General features: G+C 39.9%; 1 protein-coding gene across 13 annotated transcripts in view; it reads right to left on the reverse strand.

Annotated features, from left to right (window-relative positions):
* Window positions 1-18,652, reverse strand: part of PAM (peptidylglycine alpha-amidating monooxygenase) — a 321,951-nt gene that overhangs the window by 14,821 nt on the left and 288,478 nt on the right. For all 13 annotated transcript variants that reach the window (XM_040239733.1, XM_040239742.1, XM_040239741.1 and 10 more), the window contains 6 exons: window positions 15,399-15,515; window positions 13,513-13,585; window positions 12,127-12,337; window positions 11,486-11,686; window positions 8,693-8,808; window positions 3,309-3,408 (listed from right to left, as the gene is read on the reverse strand). In XM_040239733.1, the coding sequence (XP_040095667.1) occupies window positions 3,309-3,408; window positions 8,693-8,808; window positions 11,486-11,686; window positions 12,127-12,337; window positions 13,513-13,585; window positions 15,399-15,515 (818 nt within the window). The remainder of the gene's footprint in view (window positions 1-3,308; window positions 3,409-8,692; window positions 8,809-11,485; window positions 11,687-12,126; window positions 12,338-13,512; window positions 13,586-15,398; window positions 15,516-18,652) is intronic.

The following is an 18,652-nucleotide window of genomic DNA, read 5'->3' on the forward strand; positions in this document are numbered from 1 at the left end:
GGTTTGACTAGATGGACCTTTGTTGGCAAAGTAATGTCTCTGCTTTTTAATATGCTGTCTAGGTTGGTTGCAGCTTTTCTTCCAAAGAGCAAGCATCTTTTAATTTCATGGCTGCAGTCACTGTCTGAAGTGATTTTGGAGCCCAACAAAATAAAATCTGTCACTGTTTCCATTGTTTTCCCATTTAATTGCCATGAAGTGATGGGACCAGATGCCATGATCTTCATTTTCTGAATGTTGAGTTTTAAGTCACCTTTTTCACTCTCCTCTTTCACCTTCATCAAGAGGCTCTTTAGTTCTTCCTAGCTTTCTGCCATAAGGGTGGTATCTGTGTATCTGAGGTTATTGATATTTCACTCAGCAATCTTTATTTCAGCTTGTGCTTCATCCAGCCTGGCATTTTGCATGATGTAATCTGCATTAAAGTTAAATAAGCAGGGTTGCAATATACAGCCTTGAAGTACTCCTTTCCCTATCTGGAACCAGTCTGTTGTTCCACGTCCAGTTCTAACTGTTGCTTCTTGACCTGCATACAGATTTCTCAGGAGGCAGATCAGATGGTCTGGTATTCCAATCTCTTTCAGAATCTTCCACAGTTTATTGTGATCCACACAGTCAAAGGCTTTGGCGTAGCCAATAAAGCAGAAGTAGATGTTTTTCTGGAACTCTCTTGCTTTTTCAATGATCCACCAGATGTTGGCAATTTGATTTCTGGTTCCTCTGCCTTTTCTAAATCCAGCTTGAACATATGAAAGTTCACTGTTTACGTACTGTTGAATCCTGCCTTGGACAGTTTTGTGCATTACTTCGCCAACGTGTGAGATGAGCTGAAACTCCAATACTTTGGCCACCTGATGTGATAGTTTGAACATTCTTTGGCATTGTCTTTCTTTGGGATTGGAATGAAAACCGACCTTTTCCAGTCCTGTGGTCACTGCTGAGTTTTCCAAATTTGCTGGCATATTGAGTGCAGCACTTTTACAGCATCATGTTTTAGGACTTGAAATAGCTCAACTGGAATTCTATCATGTCCACTAGCTTTGTTTGTAGTGATGCTTTCTAAGGCCCACTTGACTTTGAACTCCTGGATGTCTGGCTCTAGGTGAATGATCACACCATCGTGATTATCTGGGTCGTGAAAATCTTTTTGTACAGTTTTTCCATGTATTCTTGCCACCTCTTCTTAGTATCTTCTGCTTCTGTTTGGTCCATACCCTTTCTGTCCTTTATTGTGCCCATCTTTGCATAAAATGTTCCCTTGGTATCTCTCATTTTCTTGAATAGATCTCTGGTCTTTCCCATTCTATTGTTTTCCTCTATTTCTTGGCATTGGTCACTGAGGAAGGCTTTCTTATTTCTCCTTGCTATTCTCTGGAACTCTAAATTCAGATGAATATATATTTCCTTTTCTCCTTTGCTTTTTGCTTCTCTTCTATTCACAGGTATTTGTAAGGTCTCCTCAGACAACCATTTTGCCTTTTTCTATTTCTTTTTCTTGGGGATGGTCTTGATCACCGCCTCCTGTACAGTGTCACGAACCTCTATCCATCGTTCTTCAGGCACTCTGTCTATCAGATCTAATCCCTTGAATCTGTTTCTCACTTCCACTGTATAATTGTAAAGGGTTTGATTTAGGTCATACCTGAATGATCTTTTGGTTTTCCCCACTTTGTTCAATTTAAGTCTGAATTTGACAATAAGGAGTTCATGATCTGAGCCACAGTCAGCTCCTAATCTTGTTTTTGCTGACTGTATAGAGCTTTTCCATCTTTGGCTGCAGAGAATAGAATCAATCTGATTTTGGTGTTGAACATCTGGTGATGAACACGTGTAGAGTCTTTTCTTGTATTGTTGGAAGAGGGTGTTTGCTATCACCAGTGCATTCTCTTGGCAAAACTCTATTAGCCTTTGCTGTGCTTCATTCTGTACTCCAAGGCCAAACTTGCCTGTTACTCCAGGTGTCTCTTGACTCCCTACTTTCACATTCTAGTGGATCTAGTCCCCAATAATGAAAAGGACATCTTTTTTGGTGTTAGTTCTAGAAGGTCTTGTAGGTCTTCACAGAACTGTTCAACTTCAGCTTCTTCAGCATTACTGTTCGGGGCATAGACTTCGATTACCCTGATATTGAATGGTTTGCTTTGGAAATGAATAGAGATCATTCTGTTGTTTTTGAGATTGTGTCCAAGTACTGCATTTCAGATTCTTCTTTTGACTATGAGGGCTACTCCATTTCATCTAAGGGATTCTTGCCCAAGACCTGTATGCTATACGATTAAAGTTTTTGGACTCATTATTTTACTTTTCTTTGTTATATCTTGTATTTTTTCCCTGTTATAATTTTCATTTTTTCTTATTATAAGTAGTATTTCTTACCTTCATCAAGCTCACCAGTCTTTATTTTTTCTCTATTTAAATAAATCTATTGTAACTCTCAATACCTCAAATTTATTATCCTCAATTCTTCTCCTTAACCTCAACTTCTCTTCCTGTTTTCACCCTGACATATTTTAAAAGCATTTCTGGACACTGAGTTTTATGGCCTCTTAAGTATTTGGTATTGTTCAAGTTAGAAAGCTTAAGTTTTTTAGTAGAAAAAGGCTAGTTTAGAGGCTAGTTTAGAATACCCTTTAAGAATTAGAAATAGTGTCCAAAGTACAATTGGAAATCCTCAAACTAGCTGGGCCTGATCCTGATAGAGATGCTCTTCTGTCCCCAGACATGATTTGTGAATTCATGAAAAGACAGTTCAGTATTTTGAACAACGTGAAGTCTGAAGGGAAAATGCAGAGTGCCTCCTGTTTGGGATGAAACATGTCTGACTCAGATACTGGTCTTCTGAGATGCTCCGCAGCTACTGAGAGCCGAAGAGCCATTTGGGAAGTGATGCCTCCCTCAGCCTCTCTGCTTTGCCAGAGCCAGCTCCTCCCTGTAGAGCTAAGTGGGAATTAATGCGGGCTTTCAACCTAATAGACATTACTTCAGGCATCAAGAATTTCCTGTGGAATATCTGTGGAAACAAGGGATAACTTCCAGCAGGGAAAAAAAATGTTGCTTCCCACTTTAAAGACATTTAATCCCTGAAATGACTACCAAAGAGGTCTTTTAACAACTGCCAATCATACCTTGGGGTTGCAAAGAGTCGGACACTACTGAGCGACTGAACTGAACTGAAGTGAACTGAATCATACTTTGACTTCCTACGCTGCTAACCATAAAAAGAGAAGGACAAGCACATTTCTTTTCACATGTTTCTAAGCAATAAACCTGAGTGAAAAGTGTGGACAATCACTCTGTAAAAGCCGTACTTTCGGTTGAGGTGAACTTCCACACGGTGTTGGTGTGAGCGTCTCCGACGTACACGGTCCCGTCCTCGGACGCAGCGATGTCGTGGGGCATGTCGAAGTGCTGCCGGAACAAGAAGCACACGGTGAGGGCGAGCCTGTGCCCGGATCTTCATGAAGAGGCGGAAGGGCACAGCAGAGCACACGGAAGGGCACAGCAGAGCACACGGAAGGGCACAGCAGAGCACACGGAAGGGCACAGCAGAGCACACGAGAGAAGCATACGCATGTGACTCGAACCAAAGAAACAGCGATGGAAGCAGCTCAAGACCAAAGGCTCGAGTCATCCATTCAGGCACTGGACACCGCCTCCGCCAGACCTAATTCTATGAGGAGGGAAACGCCCTGGCAGCCTCAACACTGACTTCAAGTCTTATCAAAAGTGAACATTTACAAAAGGATCGCTTTTTCACAGTGTCGTTTAGTTGGTGTTATGCCATTTATCTAATTGTTTATATTTGTCTAATTATTTATATTTATTTTTGCCTTCAGGCTTTCTTCACAGTTCAGTTAGTAAAGAATCTACCTGCAATGCAGGAGACCTGGTTCTGAAAGATTCGCTGGAGAAGGGAAAGGCTACCCACTCCAGTATTCTTGGTTTTCCCTTGTGGCTCAGCTGGTAAAGAATCCGCCTGCAATGATGGAGATCTGGGTTTGATCCCTGGGTCAGAAGGGAAAGGCTACCCACTCCAGTATTCTGGCCTGGAGAATTCCATAGACTATATAGTCCATGGGGTTGCAAAGAGTCGGACACAACTGAGCGACTTTTACTTTCCCCTTTTGCCTTCATAGTTTTTCTAACTTTGACCATTGTCAAATTTGCAGGCTTAATTTAGACAACTGAAAAGGACCCCTCAGCGACCCCATGGACTGCAGCCTTCCAGGCTCCTCCACCCATGGGATTTTCCAGGCAAGAGTACTGGAGTAGGGTGCCATTGCCTTCTCCAAAAAAGGACCAGGCATTAGTTTTTTTTTTTTTTATTCCCATCAAGCTATGATACACTTCCTTAAAAAGTATTTATGTGTTACTGATAAGAGGAATCATTTTAAAGATTCAAGGTATTCTCATTATTTCTGAAATGCGTATTAAGAGCTCTGCAGTAATATGGCGTACTCCTACTCTGAAGCCCAGTGTTGACAGTATTTCCTTTCAGCAAAGGACACAAATGGAGTGTTCCCTCCAGTATTTGCTGGCTTTTGTGCCTACTGCAGCTACACTGCCATTTTACGATGTCTTTCTGCACCACACATTTTCATTTCAACATCATGCCATCTCACTCATGAGGACACAGCAGAAAGGGCAGCTCTCTTATGTGACTTTCTCAGGGTCACCAGGCTAGTTCCTGGAAAAGCAGACTGAAAATGCTGGGCAGCTGACATTTCCATCTGTCTACCGAAGCTTTCAAAGGTGCCACGTGTCCACCAGTTGGCAGGAGGTGGATGGTATTTTCACCTTTGAGGCCAGGAGGCCTGCCTAGAATGAGTACACCATTCTAAAAAATATGATCAGTGAGTATGAACAGGAACATTATTATCCTGACTGTGGGTTTATCAGCTAGCTTCTGTCCACTTTGGTTTGCTGAGTGTAAAGGGCGCTAAGGAGGCAAGCTTCTGTTCTTAGCTCACCGAGAAAGGGCCAGAATACATGCTTTGGTGAAACTACTGTCTTTTAAAATCAGGAACAATTGGTCACGTTGAAAAGAAAAACATGAGACAGCCCACGCCAAGGAGGCGCCTTCCTTCAGACTATCAAATGAGCTCGACAAAAGAGCAGGAGAAGGACAGAGAGCCAGGAATCCAAACGCTGCCTTGTTGCAGTCTCCTCAGGCAGTCAGGAAATGTTCATCTTCATTTGGGGTTCACCTGACTGGTGGCAAAAAGGCTGGAAAATCACAGGGAGTTCCTCTTCTCTACAAAAACACGTTTTAAAAAACCGGTTTGCAAACAAGATCAAACCAGTCCATCCTAAAGGAAATCAACCCTGAATATTCATTGGAAGGACTGATGATGAAGCTCCAGTACTTTGGCCACCTGATGTGAAGAACTGACCCGGTAGAAAAGACTCTGATGCTGGAAAGATTGAAGATGGGAGGAGAAGGGGACGACAGAGGACGAGATGGTTGGATGACATCATCGATGGACATGAGTTTGAACAAATCCCAGGAGACAGTGAAAAACAGGGAAGCCTGGTGCCCTGCAGTCCACAGGGTCACAAAGAGTTGGACGTGACTTAGGAATGAACAACAACAATATGGTTGTAAAGTATTTCACATTTTCTGGTGGGAAAAATATTATAATAGGTGGAGGAACAAATGTGGGGGGGTAATGTTTGAACTATTCATTGGAAGGGCCATCAGTTCAAGGCTATAACAACAGTGAACCTCTATCTGTGATTCTCACACTGATCCAGGGTAAAAGAGTTCAGTGGAAATATTTTGGGGCCACAGGAGGGGTTCAGGGGAAGCTTAGTGAATGGGACTTTGAGACCTCTATTCTTACTGCACTCAGAGGCACTCAACTAATCTTTTCAATGCATTATTTCACTGCTCGGTGTCAACTGAAACAACATTATGTTGTCAGATTTAGGGCTAAGTTTTACGACTTCAGAGTCGAAAAGATTTAAAGATCTTCTACCCTATGCTTTGACATCTTCTCTTGAGGTACTTCTCCCTAACAACATAAAATTATGGAGCAAAGAATGCTAGCATCCTCCTGGGCATCTGGTGACACAGCCCAGAGCAATCTGCCCTCAACAGCTTGTATTTTGTTTTAAAAATTCATAAGGAATTTGTGTTCTCCATAGCCTAACTACGTGTGCGTTAAACAAGATAAGATGAAACTTACTTAATATTAAGTAAAATCATTCTCTAAGAAATTGGTTCATGTTATGATTTATTTTAAAGTATAAAACATCTGTGTTTAAGACCCAGGTGCGCTACTTCCTGTGTGCCTTTGGATAGGTAACTGCCCTTGTGTGAACCTCAGGCTCAAATACTGTCAAATACTGTGATTCTAATCTCCATAGTTAGGGTCGGAGAAATAACATGAATCTGGGGTTACTGTTCCCCTTTTTTTTTTCTTTCTTTCTTTTAGTATTGCGCAGTGGGGATTATTTCCTTCCTTTTCCACATGAGCAGCCTTGCAAATAAAGAAGACAAAAAAAATTCCAGCCTGAAGGGTGTGTGTGAAAGCAGATGGCAGGACCACAGTCTTTGCTGTGATTATGGGAGGAAGAATGTGGAGAGCAACGATATATCTTTTGCCCTCAGAACTTTTTGACACCGTTTGGTCGAATCATTTTCTCTACTGTCCTACCATCTCAGTTCGGCTGCACAAGGATAAAGATGGAGATTGTATATTCCAACATAAACATTCCTAAAGAGTGTCATGGAAGAGGGAGATCTGAACTACATAAAGGCATGAGCAGTGGACAAGAGCAAACAGTAGCACAGATATAGTATGGAAAACTTGACTTTTGACTTGAAGGAAAAAGCACTTCTTACATAAGAGTAAGTAATAATATTGTACCATATTATTCTCTTCACCCAAACTTAATCTTTGTGATGATAATCTAATTAAATGAAAAGTCTAAGAGATTCACAGATGGGTTTCAACTTACTGAGTCAACACAGAATACATTTCTATGTTTCGGTGTAATAGCAAGTCTTGTTTATTGAAAGGAAAAGCAAATTTCGCCTTGGAGTCAGAGTCTCTTTTCCAGTTTGCTGTACTGACCCATATATTGTGACTTCCTCATCATGGGATGTCTGATGAATACTGATGTTCGGGCACAAGGCTTCCTGAAACCTTCATTCAGGGATGCTTATATTTTTATGACAGTAAAGCTTATTAAGAATCTAGCCTCTAGCTTAGCACTTAGTGTTGCTCTCTAGATGCACATTTGAATTAAAAGTTAATATCCTGATTGACACAGTATTTTATTATTTAAAGAACAATCAAGCAAACACTGAAAACAAAGTGAAGTTCTGACAGGAAGTGAAGTATCCCTCACTTTATCAACAGATATGAAGAAGCTCAAAGTGGCAAAGCAATGAAGATCAGGTAATCAATAAGGATCTGAAACACTACTGAAAGAAAACATCTATTATCAATCTAATGAATTTGTTTCTGAAGGGCTATTATGATGGGGCATTTGATTGTTTATTGCTTTTTAGGTGAAATACTTCCATGAAAAGTCTTGCTTGTTATATCAATTTATCAAAAGAAACTAAAAAAAAAAAAAAAGAAAGAAAGAAATTGGTACTGGAATCTTTACTTCAGATTTAGTTTGGTTCAACGTGGATCCTGTAAGTTTTGCTAAAACTCCATTTGAAGGAAAGGCTGTGCCCTGTCCTGTTCACTATCATAGCCTTAGTATCTAGTATAATGCCTGACATAGATAGGTGCTTAATAAATACCTTAAGAATGAAGCTTAGTAAATCCCAGACAGGCTGTCAGTGTTCTAACACTGGTATTGTACAATGTTTTTTTTTTTTTTTTTCCCAGCAAATTTGGTGTCTTAGAGAATACTGTAAGAAATTGAGTTTGGAGATATTTATCCAGTGGCTTATGAAAAGTTGCATTTTGACCCACTGAAGCTGATAAATCTTTACAAATTTTGAAAAATAGCTCTTATTTGCAGCATTTTAGCTAAAATTGATGTACCATGAGCACATTCAGGTGGTACATGTGAATATTCTGGTCATTCTGACAGTTATTCTGCAGAGAAGTTAAGTGAGGAGACAGAGGGCTCTGGGCACACCACACCGTGGTCACCATGTTGGCATAAAGCACTGTTAGAATGAACCACAGTATGCCACTGTGAGGCCAGAACTAGACTTGAGTCTTTTACAGAAACCAAGTCTCTAGAACTTGATTCCAGGAGTGCTATTTTCAAGTCTTGTTGCTCAGTGTAGTAACATTAAAATAACATTAAAAAAAGCAAGCAAGATTTCTACTGAATCTAAGAGAACTATAAATTAGAGTTTAACATATTGTGGTATCTTTTCTACTTGGATGAAACCAGGAATATCTAAAATGTAAAATATCTTACATTTGCAATATTCTAACTGCAGTGAATTTAAGCCTGCTATCATGTACAAAAGTCTACTAAGGACCTTAGAACTGCATATAGTGTTAACTTGCATCTGAAGAAATTCATCTAGGAATAGACAAGGGCATTGTTTCTAAATAAAACACAGTATACGGCATTCCCATCAACCTAGCCAGAAAACCATCATGTCGCCTTTAAATTTAAAAAAAATGACTGAAGTATAAATTGAGTTCCAAGATTCACATTTTAGTTTTATCGTTAAGAAAACTGATACATAGTTAGTGTATGTGAATACCTTGCGCACTGGCTTGAAGACATCTATAATCTCCCCGCTGGAAAAGTTCATCACAAATCCTTGCACGGGTTCTTGGTCGTCAAAGTAAGGCTTTCCATTCACCGCAAAGAGCAAACCTGTGACAACATATCCAGTTAACCTTTCTTTAAAATATGGATAAGACCGGCTTTTAAATACATGTGTGCACATCGCACAAACAAGAAACGTGGGGTCAACCCTACATTTGGCAACAAATGTGGAAAACAAAATACTTAGTAGATGTCTCTGAGTAATAAGATCAGGAGCAGACAGGTTAGGAGGCTAACCTTGGAATAGGAAAACCAAGAACTGCAAGGCCTGTCCCACTGAGGAAGCCAGTAGCAATCAGTAATCCACAGTTATGAAAGAGGAGATGACATAGGTAGAGGAATATATATGTAGATATATTAAATAGGTTTGGGAAGAGTCAGGTTATTGAAAGCAATCACTTGAGGGTATCAGATCTTTTTAAAAAAATATGTAATAGCTACTATAGCTACAAGTAGAATCAGAGAAAAATAGGCCAAGAAAGTGAAGTCATAGTATAAACAGAAGAATGATCTGATTGGTGGCTCAGACGGTAAAGCGACTGCCTGCCGTGTGGGAGTCCTGGGTTCGATCCCTGGGTTGGGAAGATCCGCTGGAGAAGGAAATGGCAACCCACTCCAGTAATCTTGCCTGGAAAATTCCATGGACTGAGGAGCCTGGTGGGCTCAAAGAGTCGGACACAACTGAGGAACTTCACAACTTCACTTCACCCCTTGGAAATGTGAGATGCATATTTCAGATTATCAAAGACATTTTTTCCTAATTAAAAAAATTAGACCAATTTTTATACTAATTCAATGAATACTCTTTGCAGTAAATCATATTTCTTAGTTTAGTAGTATTTATCAAAAAAAATGGAAACTGTGATCCTTTGATTAGTACTGCAGATGATTGAATATTACATTTTAAAGAGTTAAAACAATAAAATATACAGAATACTAAACCAATATTGAAGGTTTTTTCATCTTATTTAAGGATTTCAGGATAGGGTTCTTCAGCACATCATACTAAAAAATATCAACACTATCAACATCAATTACTACTGTGTAACATTGTAGAGAGAATTCCAGTTATAACACACTTTGTCTTTTGCTGAGATTCTCTTTTTAACCAGATTTCCTCTCATCTTTTCTCCTGATGTTTTTCTTCTCATATTGATTTATTTTTATTCACTATGAACTTGATCACCCTCTTCTTTAAGTAAATTTGTTGTTGTTCAGTCTCTCAGTCATGTCCAACTCTGTGCCCCACGGACTATAGTACTCCAGGCTTCCCTGTCCTTCACCATCTCCCGGAGCCTTCTCAGACTCATATCCATTGAGTCGGTGATGCCATCCAACAATCTTATCCTCCATCGTTCCCTTCTCTTCCTGCCTTCAATCTCTCCCAGCATCAGGGTCTTTTCCAGTGAGTCAGTTCTTCATGTCAGGTAGCCAAAATACTGGAGCTTCAGCCTTTGCATCAGTCCCTCCAATGGATACTCACGATCGATTTTCTTCAGGATAGACTGGTTTGATCTCCTTGCAGTTCAAGAGACTCGCAAGAGTATTCTCCAACACCACAGTTCAAAAGCATCAGTTCTTCAGTGCTCAGCCTTCTTTATGGTCCAACTCTCACATCCATACATGACTAATGGAAACACCATAGCTTTGACTATATGGTCCTTTGTTGATTAAGTAAATCGTCTTGCCAAACTTATTCTTTAAATAGGAGGTAAACACCAACATGAGAATTTATCTTTCATTAACATTAATGAGTCTTTTATTACTTTTTAATTACTTATTCCTTAGGGAAGCCAACTCGTTCCTATTTCAGTCACTTGAGTCCCTTTATTCCATGTCTTAAATAAATTGGGGGCTTCCTGAGAAGATATTAGCCATGTGTGTGTTAGTTGTTCAGTTGTGTCCAACTCTTTGAGAACCCATGAGCAGTAGCCAGCCAGACTTCTCTGTCCATGGAATTCTCCAGGCAAGAATGCTGGAGTGGGTTGCCATTTCCTTCTCTAGGAACCTTCCTGACCCAGGGATTGAACCAGTTTCCTGCATTGCAGGCAGATTCTTCACTACCTGAGCCCCCAAGGAAACCCTGATAGCAGCCATATGCAACTTTAATACATGTATAGATGTATTTATTGAATGTATTGCAAAAATCATATATAAATTCTAGAAATATATTTTCAATTGTTCAGTATTCATGATATAAAGAAATGCTAAATTTTTAAAATATGATTTAAATAAACCCTATTTTGTAAGTCTGTATTATTTTTCTGGTTTTCTTTAAGTCAAGAAAATCTATTTTGAAAATGAGAAAAAACTAGATTTCACTGATCATTTCTCCTAACATTTACACATAAGCCCCTACTTACTTCACCTGTTTATCTTTAAAAAATTGCCCATCACTCTTTAAAAAAATGTGAAGCAGAAGTATTTTGAATACTGAGTTTATCAACATACACCATCTGTTGATGATATATGAAGACAAAATATTAATCATTTAATAAACTAGAGCAAATGATCAAAATTAACAAAAACTGAAAATTAATATATGAGGATGCTTTTTTAATCCATCACAAACAGCTGCTAAATCTTTTGAGTTCATTATTTCCGTATAAAGAACAGTGGTGCTTGAGTTTAAAATGGTTTACCGTAAGAGCATATGAAGATCATTCAGACACTTTTCAAGGATGGAGAGCAGTATGAAAAAACACAGAAAATAAAAATGAAATACCTGGTATGTATGAAATTGCAAACACATTTCTTCCAAACGATGGGTGCTTAATCTCGCGCACAAATTCTTTGGTGTCGGTTTTGAAACACTGGATCCGACCGTTTTCCCTGTCTGCCACACACAGCTGGCCCAGGGGAGGCACCAGGGCCAAGCTGTGAGGAACTCTGAACTGGCCTGGTTTAGGACTGCTCTCCGGAGACGCTACAGAATGAAGAAAAACCTCAGACTTACAATGTGTAAAATCACCCAGACTCTGACTCTGAAGTCTCCTGAACTTCAAAATTCATTATAGTGAGCCACTAAATATCTGGAGCCAGGGGAAAAATACGGTGAAGCAGTTAGTATCTTTGCCCATGAATACACGACAGATTTTCTCCCCGTTTGGATAAAGTTTAAAGCTTTTGGGTAGAAGCATTCCTTTCCTCCTGTAAGACTCTGTGTGTGTGTGTGAGTGAGAAAGAGAGAGTGGACAACCAGCTGGATGCATGTGGAAGCCCTGTTTCCCTCACTCAAGGGACAATTCTATCCCTAGGAATGGGATGGCCATGCCCATTCGCTCCCAAAGGAGGGACGGCCAGCCTCTTGCTCCTTGTGATGCAGGCCAAGAATGAGAAGCCGAGATCAAGAGTCTAACTGAGTACCTTCTCCCCACTGCGTGACGAATTCTCCACGTGGTGAAAACTGCACAAGGCGACTGTTGCAGTAGCCGTCTGACACATAGATGGTCCCGGTGTCTGGATCCACAGCCACATCGGTGGGCTGACAGAAGTGATTCTGGTCACTGCCTGGCTGCATGCTCCTTCCCAGGGTTAGCAGAGGGCCTTCTTTACTCTTTGGATCTAGTTTGAACACCTTTTCAAAAAAAGAACGAAAGCCTCACTCACTTTGCATGGTTATTTATTGACGCCCACCTACCTGACTCAGGCAATTCGAGGGTCAGCTCTCAAGAGACGTTATTTACAAGCAGGTACTTTTCAGAACTGGATGGGACTCTGGAAATGATCTGGTCTGCTTCTTTCATTTGATGAGTGAGGCTCACAGAGATTAAGGGACCTGCCCAGGGTCTTTCAGGTCACTAGTGGTGAGCGGAGACTAGCACGTTGATGCCCTGTTCCACCCTCCCCCACTTCTGCTTCCTCAGCTACCAGTTCGGTGCACCCCAGACAATGCAAGAGCAATAAACGTCCACTGAGATGAGGCCTGAAGGCTAGCGGTGCCTACTGAGTCCCAGTTTCTTCTCCTAATTTTCCTAGTTCTTTCCCACCTACTCATCAAACAGGTATTAAACATGAGCTTATCCTTTAAGGATAAAACATTATGACTATACTCTGATGCAAATATTAACTTCCTTTAAAAAGAACAAAAAACTGCTGTTTTACATATAAACATGTATGCGCTAGAGATCTCGCCTTGATTTATAGAAGATTAAGGTGGCGTATGAAAAATACATAAAACACGTAAAGAAATACAACAGAACTAAGACCTGGGGACAGAGGAAAGAAATACGGAAAGCTCAGGAGGCTGGGGGAGCTACACATTTGGTAGGGGCAGCTTCACCTCTTGCCCTAAGATTCCTGACAGCCCCACGCGGGAGGGTGACTGGATCATTTACGTGCAAGTTTTCCTGAGCACTGAGTGCTAAATGAACCATTTCGGACCTGGCCATTCCATTCTTTTGTTATAAACTTTCTGCGTCACAGAAAAAGACCCAGACAACTCGAGAGCATTCTGAAAGCACAGCCTCATTAACTTCTATGCGCGTGGGTGCGCGGTCAGTAGCGCACTCGGTAGACCCCATGGACTGTAGCTCTCCAGGCTCCTCCGTCCATGGGAGTCTCCAGGCAAGACACTGGAGTGGGTTGCCATGCCCTCCTCCAGGGGATCTTCCTGATCCAGGGATCGAACCCGAGTCTCTTGCATCTTCTGTGTTGTAGGAGGACTGTTTACTGCTGAGCCACCAAAGAAGCCCAGCTTCTATTTGAATAACCAAGTGGAATTTCTATTTGAAATGCCAAATGGAAGATTACCTGATGAAGAGCCACGTCTGTGACCCAATAATTTCCATCTTTATCTATACTCAAGCCATGCGGCAAGTAAAACCTGCAAAATACAAATAACCATCCTAATTATATAATTACTCCCAAAGTACACATGAGATGAAAGTTTTCTGCTAATTAATTTGTAACAGCAATATAAATTTATATACTGATAAATGTATACCTGTATGACTCTAGAAAAGGCCAAAATGAATTGTTAAATCAAAATACCCATTTTAATAGACTGCCTTGTGAAAAAATTTAATTTGTATTTAATCTTCTAACAATATGTAAATGAAGCATACATATCAATTACAAATATTTATTATGAAGTATGGTATATTAAGTAACAATATCAATTTGAAAACAAGTTCTAAAATCATAAAGAAATGTGTATAAAACAAATATAAATGTGGATTTATATGGTTTGAATAGTTCAAGTATGCTGCAAAATAATATAGCATTGTACTAATATAAAATATTAAATATATGGCTGAAAAGCTAAGAGTGATTATTAATACTAAAGACAGTAAAACACAAAGAAAACACCTTTCAGCAGACATGAGCTGTGATCAGCTAAGCAAAGTTAAGCAGTATGCTAGATAATAATAAGAGAAAGTTAATCTATTTAACAAGTCAATTAGGATGACCTGGATAAGAGAATCATAAACTAATGTGAACAGAGACTCACAGGCTTAAGGAATTTGGACAGAGCTAACAAACACATGGACAATGTCTAAATGTTTTTGGGGTCAAATCCAACAATCCACAAGCTACATGTGTCAGCTTCTAGCCTGTGCAAAGTGCTGGCATCACAGATTTTTGCTTTCAGGAGCCAAGAAGGTAACACCTTGATCTTGACTGATACGCTGAACTAGATCTCCCTTTTGGTCATCGAATGTGAGGGTTATGACTTGCTTTCAACACAGACACACCACTGTTGGCCACGTTGATTTAGCAGCAGTTTCTCTGCCTTCCTCTTTAACTCCTATCTGGAATGAGAATACTTCTGACTGATGGCCAGAGTACTGAAGAGCCAGGGTCAAACACAATGAGTGGTGGGGCTGGTATTAGAACTTGGCCCTTGACTCACCATCTCAGGATCCTATAAAAAGCTAATTGTTAGCATCCTCATAATCAGCTGTATTCAAAGTGGATGGCTCCCCGCCTTTTAAAGAAGCTGGCTCTCCCTGTGCCTAAGCAGACAAAGTAGGGTATAGCTCCTGAAGCTGCCAGGCCATGATGGTCGTGGCCACTCTGTAAGCAGGTGCTCCTTTCTTTCAAAGACCATGAATATCAGCCAACTTTTTTTTTTTGGCTGCCAGAAGCCAAATCTAGGAATAAGACCAAATAATGAGCAGCTTTCAAAGCCAAATTAACTATGCATGCCATGGAAAGTTGCAAATGACATTTGTTTAATCTTCACTTTGAGATGGGAAGAGAGAAGCCTTTTTCCTTAATGGTGACTAGCTGCTGAGTTTGGTTATGTAACTTCTCCACTTAAGAAATTTTTTTAATCTTCAGATCTAGCTGAGCAGCAACTCACTTCATTAGCCATGTGTATCAATTTTCTCTGAAGCTTGACTACCATTAGAATCACCGAGGGAGCTTTCACACTACTATTTTGATACCTGGGCCCCATCCCAGACTAAATATGAATCTAAATTTTGGAAGCTTCCCAGGTGATTCTAATGTTCAGTCAGGGTTTAAAACCACCTCTTTAGAAAATGAAAGGATGGCTCTATCAGTCTCCTGCTTTCTTAAGCTGTGTCTTCTCACCACTGCTGCACAATATACTCTTTCTAAGGCTAGACCCAATGATACACTTTGTACCAAATAGCACAAGCATTCATAACAACACATGCAATTTAACTCACAGATTTTTTCCACTGGACTGGAGTACTGCAGCATTAGTTGGGTCTATGACAAGAATAGTGTCTTCTTCAATTGGTCCGAGGCCTCTTTGCTGGTAAACAAACTTGCTATCAAAAGAGCTAGTAAAAAAAAAAAAAGGCATTAGAATGGGAATAAGCCAATCAGATTCCCTGGGGGCTCAGACGGTAAAGCGCAATGCGGGAGACCCGGTTCGATCCCTGGGTTGGGAAGATCCCCTGGAGAAGGAAACGGCAACCCACTCCAGTATTCTTTCCTAGAAAATTCCATGGATGGAGGAGCCTGGTGGGCTACAGTCCATGGGGTCACAAAGAGTCGGACACAACTGAGCGACTTCACGACGAAGCCAACTGCAGACCATTCACTTGAGGTTTTAAACATGGAATCAAGAGAAGGGCTCAGACATGTCTGACTGCACTCTTTGCCCTTCATGCTTCAGTATCTTGGATCACAGATATACCATCGCCTGAGGAACTAGACAAGGTCAGTGGGGCAGCAGACTGGGAACCGCCTGGAGGGGCAAGGTTTCTGGCCCACCAAATCTGAATCCACACTTGGACAGATCTCCAGGTGAGTCACGGCCAATAAGAGTTTGAGAAGCACTGCCTAGAACTCAAAGAAGCTAATTTTTTCTCAAAAGCTCCTCAAAATGTTTAAATTCAGTAACTATTTTCTTTCAAACTACAAATGAAGGTATAATTTATTTTAACTTTCTGTGTAATGGTAAGGAAAGTGTAAACAATAGGATGAAGCATAGTGATTAAAACTGTTTGCTATTTTACTTGCTGTAGGTACAACATGCAAATATGTGTTACAAGGACACAGAACAGAATGTTCAAAATATTTCAAAAATATAAAACATGATTCTTGAAACAAAAATGTGTTTAGAGACATAAAACTTTTTCCATATAAGAGTTTTTCTGTAAGTACAAAATGGACCTCTATGTAATAATTAATCAAAACACTAAAATAAATGACAATTTCTGCTTTTTAACTTTATACTTTTTATTATTATCAAATATTGTGAACATTTATATTTCTACCTGAATTATTAGTAATATTTCTTTAAATTGATAGTTATCACAGACATTGTACCTATTTAAATTCCTGTTTCGAAAATTATTTGTGATATATCACAAAGACAAGTTCTTCCAATCTAAGCTTATGTGACAGAGAGAAAAATATATGAAGCACCAACAGACCAACTTATATTTCAAGAGCAAAGAACTAACTGATTAGAACATAGTTGAGACATGTTTGTGGGTGGGGAGCATAAAAATATAAAATATATATTTTGCCAGATGAAGTCACTGTATAGATCAATAAATATTCCTGTAAAATACAATTTCCTTTATAAAATCAGACAAGGTTGTGAAAAAGAAACTACTAATACTTTATAGTTCAATCATATAAGCAAAAAAAGAATCTGAACAACATTAAGTATTTATGGAGAAATATTTTTAATTTGGAAGGTGACAGACTGCTCAAATCTATCATACTCCTATTGATTAGCTGGTTGGTATTTTTATGGAACTTATGCAGAGAGCCAGTAGGAGAACAAAAATTTCAAAATTATACTCTTGCCATTAAAAATAAACACCACATAGCTATTTGAGCTTCTTGACTGTCATATTCTTTGGGTACATTTTCCCTGAAAGATAATAATAAGTCCCTGAAGTAGTTCTTATTAATGATGCATTCAATTGAATAAAAAATATTGATTCAGCTTTGTCAACTAAAACTTAAGTAATATTGCTTACATATGCTATTATGTGTAGTTAAAACCACACAGCAGGAAAAAAATACATAAATTGACGAAATGGAAGTAACATCACCAACAAAGCATATTTTGTAAGACAATTATGACATCATTATTAAATTAAAACATACAATTTTATTAGTTAGAATCAATGTAAGAATACGCAAGATATTAATAAATCAGGAGACACCAATAATGGGCAAACACAAGTAACTCTTTCTTGGTACTATGAAACACCAAACAGTTTATCCTCTCTCTCAATGTATTCTTATTTACTTTTAATTGGAGGATAATTGCTTTACAATGTTGTGTTGGTTTTTGCTGTATATCAACATGAATCAGTCACAGGTATACATATGTCCCCTCCCTCTTGAACCTCCTCCCTCCCACCTTCCACCCCATCCCACCCCTCCAGGCTGTCTCCAAGCACGGAGTTGAGCTCCCTGTGACACACAGCAAATTCCCTCTGGCCACAGTATAAGTTTGGGCTTCCAGGGTAGCTCAGCTGGAAAAGAATCCGCCTGCAAAGCAGGCGACCCTAGTTCGATTCCTGGATCAGGAAGATCCCCTGAAGAAGGGATAGGCTATCCACTCCAGTATTCTTGGGCTTCCCTGGTGGCTCAGGCGGTAAAGAATCTGCCCGCAATGCGGGAGACATGGGTTCAATCCCTGGGTTGGGAAGATCCCATAAAGAAGGGCATGGCAACCCACTCCAGTGTTCTTGCCTGGAGAATTCCATGGACAGAGGAGCCTGGTGGGCTGCAGCCACGGGGTCACAAAGGGTCGGACATGAGTGAGCGACTGAGCACAGACAATGTCTATGTTTCAATGTTATTCTCTCAATTTGTCCCATCCTCTCCGCCCCCTGCTGCGTCCACAGTCTGTTCTCTGTGTCTGTGTCTATATTGCTGCCCTGCAAATAAGTTCATCAGTACCATTTTTCTAGATTTCATATATATGTGTCTCTTTTTGATGTGACTTTCTGTACTAAAAAATCATAACCATTCTCATAGAAAACAAAGGTATTGAATTCAACCATCGATGATAATTTTTTCCAACTTGTCTAGGATATTGGATAACTTCGGTGCAGCATGTCTAACACTCATAGGATGCTACAGTTTTACGTTCATATGTAGTAGCATGAGCCCTGGTGGCTCAGTGGTAAAGAATCCACCTGCAATGCAGGAGGCACAGGAGACCTGGGTTCAATCCCTGGGTTGGGAAGATCCCCTGGAGGAAGGCATGGCGACCCACTCCAGTATTCTTGCCTGGAGAATCCCATGGACAGAGGAGCCTGGCAGACTACAGTCCATAGGTTTGCAAAGAGTTGGACACGACTGAAGTGACTTAGCATGTATGCACACACACAGTAGGATGAAGTCTCTTCATTTAGTATTTAAGGCTGAAGTCATACTCCTCATTATTCAGAAACATCTCATGATTTATAATGGCATAATGGTAATCTAAACAACGTGAGAA

Source organism: Oryx dammah, unplaced genomic scaffold, assembly GCF_014754425.2.
Source record: "Oryx dammah isolate SB20612 unplaced genomic scaffold, SCBI_Odam_1.1 HiC_scaffold_5, whole genome shotgun sequence".
In the NCBI taxonomy this organism is placed as follows: domain Eukaryota; kingdom Metazoa; phylum Chordata; class Mammalia; order Artiodactyla; family Bovidae; genus Oryx; species Oryx dammah.